At 39.4% G+C, this 20,804-nt stretch overlaps 2 protein-coding genes across 2 annotated transcripts in view; one reads left to right on the forward strand and one right to left on the reverse strand.

Moving 5' to 3' along the window:
- The window catches only part of NUDT13 (nudix hydrolase 13), a 438,779-nt gene that overhangs the window by 289,758 nt on the left and 128,217 nt on the right, over window positions 1–20,804 (reverse strand). The gene's annotated exons all lie outside the window — the stretch shown is intronic.
- The window catches only part of CFAP70 (cilia and flagella associated protein 70), a 78,403-nt gene that overhangs the window by 17,503 nt on the left and 40,096 nt on the right, over window positions 1–20,804 (forward strand). The window contains 10 exon segments of the mRNA XM_084904927.1: window positions 147–241; window positions 5,645–5,744; window positions 8,001–8,135; window positions 13,050–13,177; window positions 13,179–13,218; window positions 13,402–13,482; window positions 14,766–14,857; window positions 16,242–16,302; window positions 16,618–16,812; window positions 19,976–20,107. Of these exon segments, the coding sequence (XP_084761053.1) occupies window positions 147–241; window positions 5,645–5,744; window positions 8,001–8,135; window positions 13,050–13,177; window positions 13,179–13,218; window positions 13,402–13,482; window positions 14,766–14,857; window positions 16,242–16,302; window positions 16,618–16,812; window positions 19,976–20,107 (1,059 nt within the window).

Raw genomic sequence — 20,804 nt, forward strand, 5'->3', positions numbered from 1 at the left:
TACAGTTGTAGGTGCAGTTATGGTAATACTAGTAGTAGTAATAAAAGTATTGTGATCAAATTCACTAAAAGAATGTCCCACTAATTGAACAAGATCAAACTATGGCACATTGAGAGAATGAAAGTCTCTATCTTATTATTTTACAGGACAGGGAAATGAGGAACCAAGCAGAGAGCGTAAAGAAAAGGATTACTTGGGACTTGGAAAGTCGTTGCTATCTTGATTCTCTTGCAGTGGTCAGGTAAGAAGGGGAAGGGAATCTAAACAGCAAAGACTGTAAGTGGGAAGAAATGTTGCTTTTGTTAGCTTTATCTAAATTTGAGTTAAGGTGATCTGAGACTCATCACATCTGCTAATAACAGAGGCTTCTAGTGATGGTGAATTAACAAAGGTAGGTTCTTATTTCCCTTTCAGATAAAAGAAATTCAGAATTGGTATGTAGGATTGGCTCCTCAGTGTTATGAGGTATCTAGGCTCAATGTGTCTTTTTGCTCTACCTTCCTTAGCATGTGCTTCCCACCACAGGGTTGTCTCATGGTCCAGAATGGCTGCTAGAGTGCCAATCTACACATTCCCATTCCTGGCAGAATGTTGGAAGAGGAGGGTAGTGGTTATGGATAAAAAAAGGATACATGCTAGCTGTCTTAGCCCTTCTTATAGAATCTTCCTGGAATCTGACAACCTCTGTTTATTTCTTTTGATGCAAAAGAGGCTAGGAAATAAGTTGATATTGTATGGGTAACTATTGTATGGGTAACTATTGATATTGTATGGGTAACTATTAGTCTGATATAGTGATCTGGCAATCAGGGGAAGATGAGAAATAGAGGATTATCAATATATTTATAATCTGAATGAACTACCATTTTATTTTATTTTCAATTAATATATTATTAGAATTTTTAGAATTACAGAAAAATTTTAGAGTGTTCCAGTATACCTCTAGTTCCTCACTTGATCGAGTATATAAATAAATATACATTGTTGGATTTGATTTGCTGATATTTTAAGACAACACTGTTCCTCATTACTTTGAACAAACGATTATCAACTTGATCAATTAAAAACAAAATTAAATTAAAAAGAAATTGACTGACTGGTATTGCTCAGTGGTTGGAGCCTTGGCTTGTGCACCAAAGGGTTGCAGGTCTGATCCCCAGCCCCTGTTTGGGTGCATGCAGGAGGCAGCCAATATATGTGTCTCTCTCACATCTATGTTTCTCTTTCTATTTCTCTCTCTCTTTTTCTTCATCCCTTCCCTCCCCCCAACTCCCTCCTTCTTTTCTCTGAAAAAATCAATGGAAAATATATCCTCAGGTGAGCTTGAAAAATAAATAAAAAATTTCACCTTAATTTATTTCATTCTTTGATTCTTTTCCTTTCTTTATATAGATTCAAATTTCTGACTTATCATTTTTCTTATCTCTGAATACTTGTAGCATTTCTTGTAAGGCAGGTCTGCTGGCCACAAATTCCCTCCATTTTTGTTTGAGAAAAATATTTATTCTTAATTTTTTTCTTCACTTTTTTTTAAACATATATTTTTATCGATTTCAGAGAGAGGAAGGGAGAGGGAGAGGGAGAGAAACATCCATGATGAGGGAGAATCACGGATGGGCTGCCTCCTGCATGCCCCCTAGTGGATATTAGCTTGCCACCTAGGCATGTGCTCTGATCAGGAATCAAACCAGCGACCTCATGGTTCCTGGGTTGATGCTCAACCACTGAGCCATGCATGCCAGGCTTTCTTCACTTTTGAAGGATAATTCCTCTGGATATAGAATTCTAGGATAGTAGTTTGTCTCTTTCAGTACTTTAAATATTTCACTCTGCTCTCTTTTTACTTGCATGGATTCTGAAGAGGAGTCCAATATAGTTCTTAACTTTGTTCCTCTACAGCACATGTGTCAAACACAAGGCCCGCGGGCCAAATCCAGCCCAGCAGGCCTTGCAATGTGGCCTGCACCGCGCTGTCATCACTGCACTCCGCTGTCAGTTTATGACATTGTCAGTTTATGACTGTTCAGTAAACCATTCAGCCCGCGATTTAGGCTGGATTTTAGATTTTGGCCCCTTCTCTGATTGAGTTCAACACCCCTACTCTACAGGAAAGGTGTCTCTCCCCTTCACTCCCCACTCTGGTTTCTTTTAAGATTTTTACTCTCTCTCTGATTTTCTACAGTTTGAATATTATATACTGAGTATTTTTTAGTATTTATTATTGTGTTCTCTGAGCTTCCTGGATCTATGATTTGGTGTCTGTCATTTAGTAAAATTCTTAGCCATTATGGCCTCAAATATATCTTGCTCCTTTCTCTCTTTCTGGTATACCTGTTGCATCTTTTGTAATTGTCCCATAGTTCTTGGATATTCTGTTATGATTTTTTTCAATTTCCCTTTCCATTTCAGTTTGGGAAGTTTTTATTGACATATCTTCAAACTCACTAATTCTTTCCTCAGTTATGTCTAGTTTGTTGATAAGCCCATCAAATGAATTCTTTATATTTGTTGCAGTGTTTTTTATTTCTAGCATTTTCTTTTGATTCTTTCTTAGTTTCCAATCTCTTTGCTTACATTACCCATCTGTTCTTGCATGTTGCCTGCTTTTTTCCATTAGACACTAACATGTTAATCATAGTTATTTTATTTTTTATTTTTATTTTAAAATATATTTTATTGATTTTTTACAGAGAGGAAGAGAGAGGGATAGAGAGCTAGAAACATCGATGAGAGTCATCGATCAGCTGCCTCTTGTACACCCCCTACTGGGATGTGCTCGCAACCAAGGTACATGCCCTTGACTGGAATCGAACCCGGGGACCTTTCAGTCTGCAGGCGGACGCTCTATCCACTGAGCCAGACCGGTTTCGGCAAATCATAGTTATTTTAAATTCCCTATTTGTATCATAATTCCAAGATCTGTGTCATATCTGAGAATAGTTCTTATGTTAGCTGTATCTGTTCAGACCGTATTTTTTTTGCCTTTTAGGATTCCATGTAATTTTTAATTTAATTTTTTTGAAGTTCATGAGCATGATAATTTATTAATGACGGCACTCTTTTTGTTTTGTTTTTATAAATCTTTATTGTTGAAAGCATTAAATATGTCTCCTTTTGCTCCCATTGACCCCCTCTAGCCCACCCTCACCCCCCACTCCAGGCCTTATCCTATTATCTGTGTCCATGGGTTCTGCATATATGCATGCAAGGTCTTTGATTATTTACCTCCCACCCACCCACCCTCCCAGATACCTCACTCTGTTCCATGCTTCCATGTCTCTGGATCCATTCCGTTCATTTTATTAATTAGATTCCACATGTGAGTGAGATCATGTAATACTTGTCTTTCTCTGACTGACTTATTTCGCTTTGCATGATACTCTCCAGGACCCTCCATGCTGTCTCAAAGGGTAAGAGATTCTTTTTCTTTTACTGCTGCACAGTATTCTATGGTATAAATGTACCACAGCTTTTTTATCTACTCATCTACTGATGGGCACTTGGGCTGTTTCCAGATCTTAGCTATTGTAGATTATGCTGCTATGCAGTAGGGGTGCATACATTCTTTCTGATTGGTATTTCAGGTTTCTTAGTATATATTCCTACAAGTGGGGTCACTGGGTCAAATGGCAGATCCATATTTATTTTTTAAAAATATATTTTTATTGATTTTAGAAAGGAAGGAAGAGGGAGAGAGAGATTGAAACATCAATGATGAGAATCATTAATCGCTGCCCCTCACTGGGGACCAAGCCCACAACCCAGGCATGTGCCCTTGGCTGGAATTGAACTCGGGACCCTTCAGTCCCCAGGCGGACACTCCACCCACTGAGCCAAACCAGCCAGTGTCATATTTAATTTTTTGAGGAAACTTCATACTGTTTTTCACAGTGGCTGCACCAGTACTCATTCTCACCAGCAGTGTACTAGGGTTTCCTTTCCCCCTCCTCCTAGTCAGTACTTGTCATTTGTTGATTTGTTGATGGTAGCCATTTTGACAGGTGTGAGGTGATACCTCGTTGTCAATTTAATTTACATCTCTTTGATGATTACTGACTTTGAGTATTTTTTCATGTCTCTTGGCCATTTGCATGTCTACTTTGAAGAAGTGTCTATGTAGTTCCTTTGCCCATTTTAAAATTATTTAATGACAGTACTCTTGATCTTGTAATTTTTTATTGAAAGCTGGACTTTATGTACTGAGTAATATTTTTTGGTAATTAGGTTTTTTAATGTGCGATTTTATGTTAACAAAGCTTAATGTTTGCTCTAGCTGTAGGTGCTAAAGGCTTCAGGTTCCTTTCTTTTTGTTCTTCTGTTGTCTGTGGGTTGGCCTAAGAACTCTTTCTTAGATAGGCTCTCTGTTTTGCATTCTCTCATTTATAATCCACTGTTATTATAGTGAAATTCTGTTGATGTAGTGGCAAGGTATTGGGGAGGAGAATTGTTCTATAATTCTATGATCAAATATTAGAATCTTAATAGGTTTGAGTCCCTGGGTTCTGACCTTCAGAACGTTTAATAGCCTTTTTTTCTTCCTGTCCTTATGTGAGGCAGGAAACAGATGAGGCTGGAGGCACCTCCTTGCCCGTCCCCGAGTCAGATAAAGCTCTGGTAAAGTCGGTTTCCTGAGAGAGTAGGCCTGTGCTATGGAGAATGAGTACTTTTTCCTTCTCTCTGCCTCAGAGGATTTTAATCTTCTCTTCACTGCGAGAATCTGCTGAGCTCCTCGTCTTAAAATCTAAAACAGTGTGGGGAACCCCTAGGAATGGGCCGAAGGAGTTCTTATCTGACTCATCCACACTCAGCCTCCAGCAATGTGCCAACATTGCCCTAGAGTGGTTTCTACCTGTAGCAGGACCCCAGCGGCTTCTGATCTCAGTGTAATTCTCTGCCCTTGACTGTCTCTCCAGATTTCAATGTGGCAATTTGCTCTGTGACCTTGTTTCTTAGATGGATATCAGAAAAGTAGTAGTTGATTTTCAGTTTGATTAGCTTCTTTTGTTTGTTGTGAGGAAAGTAATGAGACCTCTAAACTCTTTAGGTGCCAGTCAGCTGATACTGGAAGCCCTACTCCATTATCACAATAGAGATGAACGGATTTTCTGTTATTTTTGCATATTTGTCTGATTACTTCTTTAGAAAATATCACTAGGAGTGGAATTTCTGGGTCAAAGATTATGAACATTTTAAGGCTTTTGATTCATATTGCTCTAAAAATGCATAATTTGCTTCTGCTAGCAATACAGAATTATTTTCAGAATTTTATAGATTTGAGAAAATTTTAAAAATCCACTTACCTGCCGAAACCGGTTTGGCTCAGTGGATAGAGCGTCGGCCTGTGGACTGAGGGGTCCCGGGTTCAAGGGCATGTACCTTGGTTGTGGGCACACCCCCATTAGGGGGTATGCAGGAGGCGGCTGATTGATGATTCTCTCTCATCGATGTTTTAACTCTCTATTCCTCTCTCTTCCTCTCTGTAAAAAAATCAATAAAATATATATATTTTTAAATCCACTTACCTAATAAACATTTATATGTGTGTATTCCATTACTTTTTAAAAGAGGGGAATATTTTCCTTTTTCCTAAATTATATTAACTCCATTTTGCACACATACTAATGGTCTGACTCTTGACATGCAGTTTTCAGAAGCGAATTGCCGATTGCCGACTGTGGCCTGTAGAGATCACAAGAGTTCCTCTAATTACTGCACCCAAAGGGAAAGCTGCTAAATTTGATAAGGTAAATTTGTTCAGTTAAAAGTTTTATAGTCCTGGCCAGTTTGGCTCAGTGGATAGAGTTGTCAGCCCACAGACTGAAGAGTCTCAGGTTTTATTCAGGCCAAGAGCGGGTACTCGGTTAAGGCTTGATCCTAGGCCTGGTGTGGGGAAGGTGCATGTAGGAGGCAGCCAATGGATGTGTCTCTCTCACATCAATCTTTCTCTCTGTCTCTCCCTCTCCCTTCCACTCTCAAAAAAAATCAATGGAAAAATAGCTTCTGGTGAAAATTGAAAAAAAATTTTATATAAGAAATACTGCCACCCTAACTGGTTTGGCTCAGTGAATGGAGCATTGGCCTGCAGACTGAAGGGTCCCAGGTTCGATTCTGGTCAAGGGCACATACCTTGCTTGTGACCACAACCCCAGGCAGCTGAATTGATGTTTCGCTCTCATCAGCCAGGTGTTTCTAATTCTCTATCCCTCTCCTTTCCTCTCTGTAAAAAATCAATAAAATATATTTTTTTAAAAAGAAAAAGAAATGCTGCCTCTAATTCTAATACCAATGGAAAATATGAATGGATGTGGCTACTCCGTTGGGTGACCAACTAATTCTTATTTGTTTAATAGTTCCCTGACTTTAGTGCTGAAAGTCTCATGTACCAGGAAACTCCCCTGTCCATGGCAAGTCAGGATGACTGGTCACTCTAGCTCCCTAACGTCCACTAAATAGTTAGCCTTTGTTTCCAGACATCCTATTTCCCTTTAGCCCTTCATTACAGTTTACCATAGGTAAAGCCTTACAAAATAGCCATTTTTACAAGTCAAAAGTAGTTACATATTGGCAATATGGTTCATCCAGATACATATTTCTGAATTTCTTTTAGACTTTGGACTTACTGTGTTTTAGCCTGCTAATTATTAGAGTAATATGGTTCGTAGATATACTAGTGTTCTGAGAAGATACAGCTTTGATGAGCCTAGAGCATGATCTCTATTGTTTCACTTGTGCCTGTCTGGTCTTTTATGTCTGATCCTCTTGTAGACCGCTTTGTATTCTTCACAGCACCTAGCACGATGCATTGCATATAGCATACACTTAACAAGTACCTAAGTAATTTTTATTGATTTTAAAATGGATTTTTTTGAAGAATAAAAATGCTGCTACTTTTCCCTTTGTAATATATAAAACAAGTTTCCTTAGATTTCTAAAGAACATAATATTATTATATGACCATAGGACTTTAACCTAATTTCTAATTATTTTAATAGGTAAAATCAAAGAGATTACTTTTAATCTTGTGGTAATTAAATGGGTTTTCTTTCAGGTTTTTTTCTTATAAAAGTTTTTTATGGCAAATTGTATAGCCATTAAAATGATGTTAAGACCTATTTTTTTTTTTTTTACATGTTCTTCATCTTTTGACATGAGAGTTTAGATAAAATTAGGGATGGCAAATACATGAGGCATTCATCCTCCTTCATCCATGGCAGATAGTACTGATCAATCAGAGGATTTTTTTTCTTCTGATTCCAGATAAAGATACAGAATCTTTCTCAGCGCAGTACTCTAATAGATTAGAATGTAGGCATTACCTAAAGCCTATTTGTCAACACTGGTCCAGATGATTTGTAAGACACTTTCATTCATGTGAATCTATTCAATATGAACTAGAAGTAAAAGCCATAGCTTCTGATTTCTTTTAAATATTTGTTGTTGTTTTTTACAGTTTTACATGGTGAAATTGATTTTTTTGTTGAATATACATATTAATTTGAGTGTGTTTATTCAACTACTGCCTTTTACTATTCATTAATACTATTTATATGCATTATCTCAGTGATCATGGTGTTATTAAACCCAGTTTGAAAATAAAGAAATGAAGACCCTGCAGCTCTCTCTATGGAGCATGCCTGCACCTTTCCTCATCTCCTCTTTTCCCCAGCATTCTCTCTCTTTTTTCTGTAGCACATTCCAGGGCCAATCTTCCTTCTTTCATCCCTCAAGATGCATATCTCTCTTTCTCTTTCTCCTAGGCTCCAAGGGCCCTTTTACTATCCCTATAACTTTCTAAATAAACTTGCCCTTATAATTTGAAAAAAAAAAAAAAAGAAAATAATTGAAGACCCAAAATGTCTATGCTATTGCCCCAAAGTCAACTACTTATATAGCTTAGCTAGTTTCTAAAGCCAGGTCTTTAAATTGCTGAATCAGAGCTCCATACCTTATATACTACATTGCTCTATAGAACTAATAGGTCTCTGGTTTTATTCCTTTAGACGGAAGATGAAAATCCGCTTTCATTTCACGGAGTGGCTTATGTTAATATGGTCCCATTGCTGTATCCAGGTGTGAAGAGGATTCGGGGAGCTTTTCATGTTTACCCTTACCTAGACAGCACAGTCTATGAAAAGGTCAGAAAAATTGTAGAGAATGTATCATCTATACCATTTTATACTTTATCTGTGTTTATATCTACATGCTAAAGATTATACATCTTTGCAATGGATGTTTGGAACCAATTGATATATTGGAATTTTAAATATAGAGTCTTGCTGTCATTCTGCAATTGAATCTTAAAGACTTTAGGCCAAATATTTCAACAATACTGTTATATGTGAGTAGTCTAAACACCCCAATGAAAGGACAGAGATTATGAGACTTGGATTTTAAAATATCATTCAATGATATGCAGTCTAAAACAAATATGCCTTAGATTTAGACATATATCTGAGTTGAAGTAAAAGAATGGAAAAGACATACTATGCAGGTAGAAAATGTAACAGAGCTAAGTGGCAATATTTGTGTCAGATAAAATAGACTGCAAGGCAAGAAACATTACTAAAGACATAGAGTGTCATGCCAGAATGAGAAAAGGTCAATTAATCAGAAAGATATAAATTATAAATTGTTACATAAAATAAGTATCTGTACTAATAAAAGAGTAATATGCTAATAAGACTGGGAAAACTTCCTGAGACCTTCCTGATGTCCTTCTGGACAAAACCATGGTGGCGGGGCCAAGGCAGAGACGGTTAGGTGCAGTCAGGTCAGGAGGGGAGGGCAGTTGGGGGTGATCAGATTGGTGGGGGGCCAGTTGAGGGCGAGCAGGCCAGTGGGGGGGGCAGTTGGGAATGAGAAGGCCAGTGGGCAGTGGGGCAGTGATTGGGGCAAGCAGGCTGGCAAGGGAGGCAGTTGGGAGCAATCAGGCTAGCAGGCAGAATGGTTAGGGGTGATCAGGCAGGCAGGCAAGTGAGCAGGTTAGGAGCCAGTGGTCCCAGATTGTGAGAGGGATGTCTGACTGCTATTTTGGGATTGGGCCTAAAAGGGCAGTTGGACATCCCTCAGGGAGTCCCAGATTGGAGAGGGTACAGGTTGGGCTGAGGGACATGCCTCCTGTGCACAAATTTCATGCACCAGGCCATTAGTATAATATCTAAGAAAGGAGTAATATGCAAATTGACTGCACCTCTGCTGCACCCACAAGCCACACCCACCAGCCAATCAGGAGAGTGTATGCAAATCAACCCAACCAAGCCACAGAACAAGCAGGAGGCTTGGCTCTGCTCAAGGCTACAACGTTTCATTTATAGAAGATAAATAAATCCCAGATCCCAGGGCCTCTGCTTGGGTCACGGGGGGGCATGGCCAGCTTGCAAACCACCACAGGCCCCTCGCCCAGGCCACCCCATGCCCTAAGGGAACCCCCACCCTGATTCGGGACACCCTTCAGGGCAAGCCAGCTGGCCCCCACCTGTGCACCAGACCTCTATCCTATCTAATAAAAGAATAATAGGCAAATTGACCGTCACTCCAATACACAGGTTGGCTGCCCCCATGTGGTCAAAGATGACTGACCCAATGTGCACACAAGATGGCTACCACAAGATGGCCAGCAGGGGAGGGCATTTGGGAGGGACCAGGTCTGCAAGGAAGGGCAGTTGTGGGCAATCAGACCAGCAGGGGAGGGCAGTTGTGAAGGACCAGGCCTGTAAGGGAGGGCAGTTAGGGATGACCAGGCCTGCAGGGGAGGAAAGTTAGGGGTGACCAGGCCTTCAGGAGAGAACAGTTAGGGGCAAACAGGCTGGCAGGGGAGCAGTTGGGCATCAATAAGGCTGGCAGGGGAGTGGTTAGGGGGTGATCAGGATGGCAGGCAGAAGCGGTTAGGGGCAATCAGGAAGGAAGGCAGGTGAGCAGTTGGGAGCCAGCAGTCCTGGATTGTGAGAGGGATGTCCCAGATTGGAGAGGGTGCAGGCTGGGCTGAGTGACAACCCCCCCTGCCATGCACAAATTTTGTGCACCAGGCCTCTAGTAGATTATAAATGTAGACACCACTAACAAGAGAACCTCATAATACATGAAGCAAAACCCAACCGAAATGAAAGGAAAAACAGACAATTCGATAGCAACATTTAGAAATTTCAATATTGTATAATACTTTCAATATTTAATAGAACAACTACATTTTAAAAAAAAAATCTATGCTAAATATAAACTTACCATGCAACCCAGCAAAATCATTTCTAGGAATCTACTCAAGAAAATTGAAAACCTGAATTTATACAAATACATGTATTTAAATGTTTTAGACTACTGTGAACAGCATTATTCACAGTAGCCTAAAACTCATAACAGTCCAATGTCCACAAATGATGAGTTGATAAACAAAACATGGTATATCTATACAAGGGAATATTATTTAGCAATGAAAAGGATGGATTACAAATAATATAATATGCCAAAATCATTGCATAGTGTTAATTCTTCATTATATATAATGTGAATTATATCTCAATAAAGCTGTTTTGTTAAAAAAAGGAATGGGCTCCTGATACATTTTATAACATGGATGAACCTCAAAATTTTTATGCAAAGTGAAAAAAGAAAGACACAAATGACTACATATTATACAATATCATTTACATGAAATGTTCTCATATCCTAGAGATGTTAAAATTTGAAAAAGTTTGCATTTTACTAGGTGTATCAGTTAATAATGGCAAATTTTGTAATCAAAGAGAACATGATAATTTCAAGAGAAATATCAAAAGTGCTTTATTCAAAGTAATGTCCATCGCTAGCTACACATTCCCCCATTTTTCAGGTAGTTTGTGGATACCATTCCACTAGAACTTTTCTTGTTTTGAGGCAAACCGTTCACAGACCCAGTTTTCCACTTCTTCAAATGTTTTGAGGTGCTGCTCAGAAAGGGTGAGTGCCATGGATCGGAACAAGTGGTAATCTGAAGGAGCAAGGTCTAGTGAATACAGTGGGGTGGGTAAATAGTTTCCAGGCAAGATCTTTTAACGTGTTTTTAACTGGTTTTGAAATGTGTGATGGTGCGCCATCATGAAGCAAAATTACTTTGCTGGGTTTTCTGAAACACTCTGGTCATTTCACGATCAAAGGTGATGCAAATTGATTTTTGTTGTAGGTAACGATCAGTATTAACAGTTTCAAATGGTTTTAGAAGCTCATAATACACCACACCTTCCTGAACTCACCAAACACAGAGCAATGTCTTCTTTCAGAAAGGGATTTGGCCTTGCAGTTGATGTTGATGGTTGACCTGTACCAACTCATGATTTTGTGCATTTGGGATTCTCAAAATAAATCCACTTTTTATCGCCAGTCACAATTCGATGCAAAAAAGACTTTCTCTCATACCATTGAAGCAACATTTTACTGATGACTTTTCGGTTTTCCATTTGTCTTTTGTTCAGTTGATGTGGCACCCATTTTCCTTCCTTTAAAATCTTTCCCATTGCTTGTAAATGATTGGAAAGTGTTTGTTGAGCAACATGTAATCTTTCTGCGAGTTTTGTTTTGAATTTGACACACATCTTCATCCAATAATGCTTGTAATTGTTGGTCTTCAAACTTTTTTGGTTGACCTTTCACATCAGAATCATCACTTTTAAAATGTTTAAACCAGCGTTCACAAGTTTCTTGAGATGGAGCATGTTCATCATAAGCTTCCCAAAGTATATGATAACTTTTTCTTCAAAATAAAATAATGAGCTGAAACCTGTTTGGCTCAGTGGATAGAGCGTCGGCCTGCGGACTGAAAGGTCCCAGGATCAATTCCAGTCAAGGGCATGTACCTTGGTTGCGGGCATATCCCCAGTGGGTGGGCGTGCAAGAGGCAGCTGATCAAGGACTCTCTCATCGATGTTTCTTACTCTCTATTTCTCTCCCTTCCTCTCTGTGAAGAATCAATAAAATATAATTTTAAAAAAAGTAATGAATTCAAACTTCCCGCAAATAATCTTTTTTTTTTTTTTTGGCATGAAATTTAACATTTTTAAGCATAAAAATATCTATGATGTTAACAACTTCAGCAAATTTGACATATGAAATTTTGAAGCTTGCTGTCAATACAAAATAGCATACATATCAAGTTGTCTATATATCTACATAGGTGTAACTCCATCTATTGAATAAAATCCACATTATTAACTGGTACACCTAGTAGACTCTATGAAATACAGTAATTTAGGATTTTGAGTGATGATTAGTATTTATAATTTTTTCTTTAAAATTGTGGGACCATGTTCTTAGCAGCATTATTGGGGTATAACTGACATATACTTAAGGTGCACAATTTAAAGTTTTTGACATAGGTATACATCTGTGGAACTATCACCACAACAGGAGAGTAAAAATACCCATTACTGGCCAAAGTTTTCTCATGACCTTTCATTTTATCCCTCTCTCCTATTTCTGTACAATCCTCTGGGAGTTTTTTAGGGGGGAGGTTTTTTTGTTTGTTTGTTTGTTTTAGGTGTCTGGCTTCTTTCACTCAGCATATATGATATTTAGATTCATCATATTGTTTAATTTTAAAATTTCTGTAAGTCTCTTTTCCAAGCATTGTAGTTGAATTTTCCCACGCAAAGTTTTTATTTTGAACTGTAAACTTGCCCTGTTCTTCTAATCATGATTGATAAATCAGTAGTTAAGTAATATTTCTTGTACAGAAATAAATTCAACCATTTAAAGTTAATTTGATCTTATGTGTCAAAGATTAAAAGCTCTCTGGTAACAGATTAAAGAGATACAAAATCAAGCCAGGTTGAAAAGTCTTCTCTTAATAATTTAAATAATGGGGTAGGCAGCTAGTTTTCTGTGATGGTTTCACTTGTTCAACAAGAAGGGCTGCAGTAGAGTGTTGTTTTTTTTTTTAAATTCCCCTATCTCTCTTTGTTTCTACAGTGTTGCAATTATCTAGAAAACTAAATGATATTAAAGAATAATGTGGTTTCTTTTATTTGCCTATGATTCATTGAAATGTTTTTTGTTTGTTTGTTTGTTTGTTTGTTTTTCAGACCAAATGTTCATTTAGCTTGTTCCGGGATACTGGACATAATTTGATTCATAATAACAAAGCAGGAGGAGTTAATTCTCCATTGTCCAAACCAGGTGTTGCTAAGAACCTGAAAGAAGATAAAATAGTAAGAAAAGGATATAAAAGGAAGGCCTAGGTCTGGGGATATGGTAGGTTGTTGAGAAGGTGATGATTTTGCTGATTTTTTTACATTGTAGAAGCTTACACTTATTTCTCATTTGGTGAATTGCCGCAATTTGATTTGCATTTTGATGCAACATAATGATTAGTGTTCCTGCCATTGTAAAGACCATATAAGAATTTCATTTTTAAGGTATGTTTATTTCTTTCAGCAAGCATCTAGTTTAAAATCTCAGAGCTCAGATACAGCTCTGGAAATGGAAGCCGCTCCAAACCACAATCCAGAAGGACAGGTAACTATGCATAAAGAGTTGGGAAATTAAGCTTAATTTCATCAGTCCTTTACTGAGTAAGGTAGTATTGTATAGTGGGAAATGCTCAGGAAAATGTTTATTAAGTTACCATCTTTATTTACCATGACTGGTTTATGATGTTGAGTAAATTTCTTTGAGACTTACTGAAGTGAGTAGGTACCAGATTAACTTTGAGGACTGTTCCAGAATAAAAATTTATGTCTTTTATTAATGCTCTATTTTGAGAACTATTAGGATGCAAAGATGCATCAGATGCAGCATTTATTCATCTGCTCTCGGGACACTCAAGAGCGTGTCCACAGGAGGTTGGCTCAGGGCATTTTGGCCCATCTCACCCAATCCACTCCACCAGGCACCTTCTAATTAATTTACTTTCATTGTGCACAAATCCATGCACCAGGCCTCTGGTAAGTAATAAGTAAGGCTCTTGAGCCTCATTTTAGGGACTCACATTAAAGGTTTTTAAACTTATGTGGAAATAAGACCATATGTGTGTTTCAAGGCAAAACTCTTGCAAGGACGTGAAAAAGAGAAACAGAACATAGGGTAGGGCCTTCAGATGTCAGTTTATAGGTTTTCCTGATAGTACAGATGAGTGTTGTTGACAGTGTGAGTTAAGGAAGAGATTATAGAGAAAGTCAGAAACCCGCAGAGGCACAGTGAACTGGGAAGCTTTGAAGTGATGAAGAAAAGTTAAAGGTAACTCGGGTTTCAAGCCTTTCTTTCTGGAAGGGTGACAAAATCTTTAAGAGAAACTTTAAAAGAGAGGTTGATATAGAGGGAATGATAAGTTCGATTTTGGACATGTTGCATTTAAGATGCTAGCAAAAATCTGGGTAGAAATGTCCATTAGGTCGCAGTTGGCAGATGGTGGTGAGCAGGCTGCAAGTGGGAATATCGGAAGGTTATGAGGAGAATATTTCTGCAGAACTCATGGAAGAGTTTTGATGGAAGAAAGAGTGGCATTCACCTAAAATAGTTCCAAGAAAGGTATTGGACAAGTTGAACAGGGCTTCAGCTGGGGTAGAAGTTTCCAAGAATAAAATTGAAAATGGTTTCCTGTAAGAGATAACCACCGTTGCTATTTTTCTGTCCAGTTATTTTTCTGTGTAAAACATATTTTAAGTTAAGATTACACTATATTTATAACTATAGATGCACCTTTCTCACTTATTAAATTGTGAATGTTACCTTATGTTACTAATTTTTTTCATAAATATTTGTTTTACTAAAAATAAATTGGAAAATAAATGTCTTTACAGCAATATGTAGAAGCAGGGACATACATTGTGTTGGAGATTCAGCTGAACAAAGCCTTGGTTCCAAAGCGCTTGCCAGAGGAGCTGGCCAAACGGTGTGTAGCAATGTTTTCATACTTGTTTTGCAAAAGCAATCTGTACTAATAAAAGGATAATATGCTAATTAGACCAGGTGACCAGACATCTTCTGGACGTCCAACTTCCTTCTGGACAGTTAGGGGGCAACCAGTCCATCAGGGGGGCAGTTAGGGGGTGTCCAGGCCAGCACAGGGGCAGTTGGGAGTCAACCAGGCTGGCTGGCAGGGGGGCAGTTAGGGGGTGATCAGGCCGGCAGGCAGGCAAGTGGTTAGGAACCAGTGGTCCCCGATTGTGAGAGGGATGTCCGACTGCTGCGGGATTGGGCCTAAACTGACAGTCGGACATCCCCAAGGGTTCCCAGATTGGAGAGGATTCCTCCTCCCTATGCACAAATTTCATGCACCAGGCCTCTAGTTTAGGTATAAGTAAAAGGAAGTCAGCTTGTGACCATAAATGTAATTTTCCCTAGGCCAAACATCAATTTTCTGCTTTTTCTCCCAAGATAAAGTTTCATATATTTTCTTACTATAAAAGTAGTATATGCCTATTATAAAAAATTTGATAAATTGAGATTAGCCACAAAGTATAAAGACACACAGATTTCTCTCACCCAGTGATAACTGCTTTTAATACCTTGGTATTTATCTTTCTAGAGTTACTGTAAAGCCCCTCTACTATATAAACACACATTCCATGTCATATATTAATATACTAGTATGTACTTTTTAAGAAACTATTTTTAAATCGTACCATAGTCCTTTGATCATTTTTCTAGGAAATTGTCCATTTTATCTAGGTTATCCAATTTGTTGATATACAGTTGTTCATGACATTCTTTTTTCTTTTTCTCATTTCTGATTTTAGTAATTTGAGTCTGTTTTCCTTTTCCTTAGTTCATCTACCTAAGAATTATCATTTTGTTGATTTTTTTCAAAGAAGCAGCCTTTTTTTGTTTTACTGATTTTCCATATTGTGTTTCTTTTCTCTCTCTCTCTTTTTTTTTTTTTTAAATCTCTACTCTAATTTTGTTACTTCTTTCCTTCTTTGAGCTTTAGGTTCAGTTTGCTCTCCTTTTCTAATTCCTTAAAATACACAATTAAATTATTGATTATTGTATGAGTTAGAGCTGTAAATTTCATTCTGAATACTTCTTTCACTGCATTCCATAAGTTTTGATATGCTGTGTTTTGTTTTCATTCATCTCTTTGCTTTTTTTTCCTATCTATTCCATAGCTATATAATGTTCTGAGATTCGTGTCTTGGATTTTACATGACAGAATAGCACAGTGCTCAAGTATGATAGGGAAACAGATCTTAGGTCTCCCCTTTGAGACTTTTTGGTGGTAGGAAAATAAAAGAACATAAATATGTAAGTAATAAAGTTGTTATTTCCTGATACAGGGTCAAGGAAATGATTCCTCCAAGGCCACCTCTTACCCGCAGGACGGGAGGAGCGCAGAAGGCAAGTGCCAAAGCCAAGGTGAAACTATAAGTAATACGGTGTGAGGTGCATCATTTGGAAACAAGGCATGGATTTTTCAGAAGGAGTGAGAAATTGTAGCTTCTAATTTATATCTTCCTGTGTTTGTTTGTGACCAGTGGCTTATAAGGAATAGTATTCAGTGTTTAATCTTTGGCTGGTGGCCCATGAGCTGAGGAGAAAAGAGCAATTTATACCTAAAGTATATTGAATATAAAATACAATCCAGTTTCTGAACTCTGTTCCACCTCTTTACCTCTTTGAGGTCTCTTTACCAAGCATTGTGTATTTTCCTAGGCGGTAAGTGACTACCACATGCAGATCAGGACCATTTCTAGAGCCATTCTGGATGAGTATCACAGCATGTTCGGAAAACAGGTGGCCAAAGTGGAGGGTGATATAAATAGTGAAACTCTGGAGGAGCAGAAATGCCAGCTCAACTATGAACTTAATTGTTCTGGAAAATACTTTGCTTTCAAAGAACAACTCAAGGTAAATATTCATTTTATTTAATTATTCTATGGGTTTTATGAAGCATCTACTCTACATACCTCATTGTCATTTTTTCTGTGGTGATGTTCAGCTGAGCTCCATCTGTCCTGCTACTGGTGCAGAGAGCTGTGTTCTCCAAGATAGGGTGTTGGGAGGAGCTCCACTCCTGCGGAGCCATGAAACAGTTCAGTATGCTTTCCGAATGTGAGCTTTTAAGAAACGGATTCTTCTCTCGAGGCTAGGCCAGATTTTTAGTCAGATTTCATGTTGCTTCAGCAGGCAGAAACTCTATACCTGGGACTGATTCCATGACTGATTATCTCTGTCTCCTATTACAAACCTTTCCCTAGTCCATAGAATTACTAAGATTTGGGAAATAATTGTTTAATAATAATTTCCTAAATAATAATGGCTAATGTTTATTGAGTGTTTGCTGTATACCAAATTTTAAAATGCTTATGAATTTAATCTTCACAACAACCCCATGAGGTGCTCCCCATTTTACAGATGGAGAAATGCAATATTAGTTGGTTAAGTAATTTGCCCAAGATCACAAAGGTCAAAGATGGGACTCAAATCCTGACAGCCTGGTTCGAGAAATCATTTTTTAACTTCTATACCACACTGCCTCTCTGTGTGCATTTACTATGTGCCCTGCACTGTATAAATAAGTACAAAGAAATCAGATGGAAGTAGTAAAGTAAAAAACAACAGATGTTCGTGGAGGCAAGAGGCTGGTCTCAGTAGGTGGCAGGGTCACATCCCAGTTTGATTCTAGTTCTGTTACTAGCTGGATGACCTTAGTGAAGGGACTTTACCTCTCTGAGCCTCGATGTCTTTGCCTAACAATGAGGGAAAATATTAATATGACCAGAGGCATGGTGCACGAAATTTGTGCACAGGGTGAAGGTGTGTGTCCCTCAGCCCAGCCTGCACCTTGTACAATCTGGGACCCCTTGAGGAATGTCCAGCTGCCCTCTCACAATCCAGGACTGCTGGCTCCCAACTGCTTGCCTGCCTGCCTGCCAGCCTTATTGCCCCTAACCACTTCTTTCTGCCAGCCTGATCACTCCCTAACCACTCCCCTACCAGCCTGATCAAAGCCTAACTGCTCTCCTGCTGGCCCGATTGTCCCTAACTGTCCTCCCCTGAAAGCCTGGTTGCCCCCAACTGTCCTGCTCTGCCAGCCCAGTCACCCCTGTCTTCCTCTGCAGGCCTGGTTGTCCCCAACCGCCCTCCCCTGCTGGCCCAATCATCCCTAACTACCCTCTCCTGCAGGCCTGGTTGCCTCTGTCCTCCCCTGTAGGCTTGGTTGCCCCCAACTGCCTTTCTCTGCAGCCCTGGTCACCCCCAACTGCCTTCCCCTGCAGGCTTGGTCACCCCCAACTGCCCTCCCCTGCAGGCCTGGTTGCCCGCAACTGCCCTCCCCTGCAGGCCTGGTTGCCCCCAACTGCCTTCCCCTGCTGGTTTGGTCACCCCTAATTATCCTCCCCTGCAGGCCTGGTTGCCTCTAACTGTCCTCCCCTGCAGGTCTGGTCACCCCCAAATGCCCTCCCCTGCAGGTCTGGTCACCCCAATTACCCTTCCCTACAGGCCTGGTCGCCCCTAACTGCCCTCCCCTGCCAGCCCAGTCTCCCCTAACTGCCCTCTCCTACAGGCCTGATCAATCCCAACTGCCCTTCCTTGCAGCCCTGGTCCCTCCCAACTGCCTTCCCCTGCTGGCCTGATCATCACCTACAATTGCGCTCCCCTGCCAGCCACCTTGTGGTGGCCATCTTGTGTCCACATGGGGGCAGCAGTCTTTGACCATATGGGGTGGCCATCTTGTGTTTGGGAGTGATGGACAATTTGCATCTTACCTCTTTATTATATAGGATTACATGAGGTTATTATGAGCATTAAATAACATAATGCATGCTAAATGCTTTATGTTATAAAAACTTTATGGGCCTGACTGTCATGGCTCAGTGGTTGAGTGTCAACCTATGAACCAGGAGGTCATGGTTCGATTTCCAGTCAGGGCATGTGTCCAAGTTGTGGGCTCAATTCCCATTGTGGGCATGCAGGAGGCAACAGAATGATGGTTCTCTCTCATCACTGATCTCTCTCTCTCTCTCTCTCTCTCTCTCTCTCTCTCTCTCTCTCTCTCCCTCTCTTTCCTTTCCTCTACCCCCTTCTGCTTTGAAATCAATAAAAACTATTTTTTAAAAATATATTTTTATTAATTTCAGAGAGGAAGGAAGAGGGATTGAGCCTCTTGCTTCCTGCATACTCCCCACTGGGGATTGAGCCCGAAACCTGAGCATGTGCCCTTGACTGGAATCGTACCTGGGACCCTTTAGTCCACAGATCGACGCTCTATTCACCGAGCCAAACAGGCTAGGGCAATAAAAACTATTTTTTTTTTAAACCTTTATGGTGTAAAACTTGGCAATGATGTTAGCTTGGGGCGCGGGAGTAGGGGCAGAGAAGCAGCTGTCCTGGCTATAGCAATATATTATTTGTAATGCATCTCAAACATTTCCACCCATTATTTCTTTCTGGCTTCTCAATCATCTTCTGAAATAAGATAGTAATAGCAAAAGTACATATCTATTTAACAAATGAGGAAACTGAGATACCAAGTATAAAATAACTTATTAGGTTGTACAGTGGCAGAATTAGAACCAGAATTCCATTCTCCAGATTTGCAAATCAGGCTTTTTCTCCTGAACTGTCACCCCCAACTGCCCTCCCCTATTGGCCCGGTCACCCCTAATTACCCTCCCCTGCAGGCCTGGTTGCCTCTAACTGTCCTCCCCTGCAGGCCTGGTCACCCCCAACTGCCCTCCCCTGCAGGCCTGGTCACTCCCAACTGCCCTTCCCTGCAGGCATGGTCACTATAAGAGACATAATGTATAAACATAATGCTAAGGTTTTCTTCAGCTTTATGATGCCCTTCACACAGTATGAGTCCTGCATTGACCATATTAGGATAATGATGATTCAAGAAAAGAAGACATATAGAATATGTTGATTAGGGAGAAATCTGTGAGCCAACAGTTTAGCAGTCACCAAGGGAGAAATCAATTACTTTCTGAAATTCTGATGAACCTTAGACCAGAAACTCCAGGGAGGCCTATGCTGCCTGTGCTGTTAGCCCAGTGATCTGTGTCTCTTGCAGCATGCCGTGGTAAAGATTGTGAGAGAGAAGTACTTGAAAACAATACCATTTGAAAACCAAGAGGAATTGCAGACATTCATTAGTGAGCTCTATGTGTTCTTGGTGGATCAAATGCATGTGGCCTTAAACCAGGTAGGTAATCAAGAACTAAGAGCTCTTCCTTTTCTTAATAGGGCATCAGAGTTTCCCCTGAATGATTCCTTTCTTCCTTGCTTCTTCTCTTCTTGAATTCTACAGATGTTTAGTGAGGTATCTGCTCTCGGCTAGGGACTGAAATGCAAAGATGAATAAGAAAATGCCTAAATTATTTTGGGGAGAACAATCTGTATGCTCTTTCAGCTTCCTAGAAAATTAATTTCATAACTGTCATAATTGTGATAGATAAAAAAAGAGATAAAATAGGCTATTTAAATTATGAAATGAAAATGACCATTCTGTTTATTCTGTGAATGTGTGCAATTCTCACTTTTTTTTGTCTTTAAGACTGATAATAAAAATTTTTAAAAAGCTATGAGTTTTTAGATATTACACCTAAATGACAATAACACTTCAAATATGCCTTTCCTATTTGAAGGTGCCGTTCTGATTTCCTCTCACTTGTATGTTTATATCTATTATTTGCACAGCTCGCATCTTGCCTTCATTTGCCCCCACCCTCGTAGTCTGTCTCTAACCAGCTATGCTTCCTCAAACCCCCTATTCTGTTTGCTCTTTTCTTCACTGTTTCTTCTCTGCCACCATCACTTTTCTCTCACTTTCTTTTTTTGTTGTTGTTAATCCTCACCTGAGAATATTTTTTCCATTAATTTTAGACACAGTGAAAGGGAAG

This window comes from Pipistrellus hanaki (genome assembly GCF_964339955.1).
Source record: "Pipistrellus hanaki genome assembly, chromosome: 14".
NCBI classification, from domain to species: Eukaryota; Metazoa; Chordata; class Mammalia; order Chiroptera; family Vespertilionidae; genus Pipistrellus; species Pipistrellus hanaki.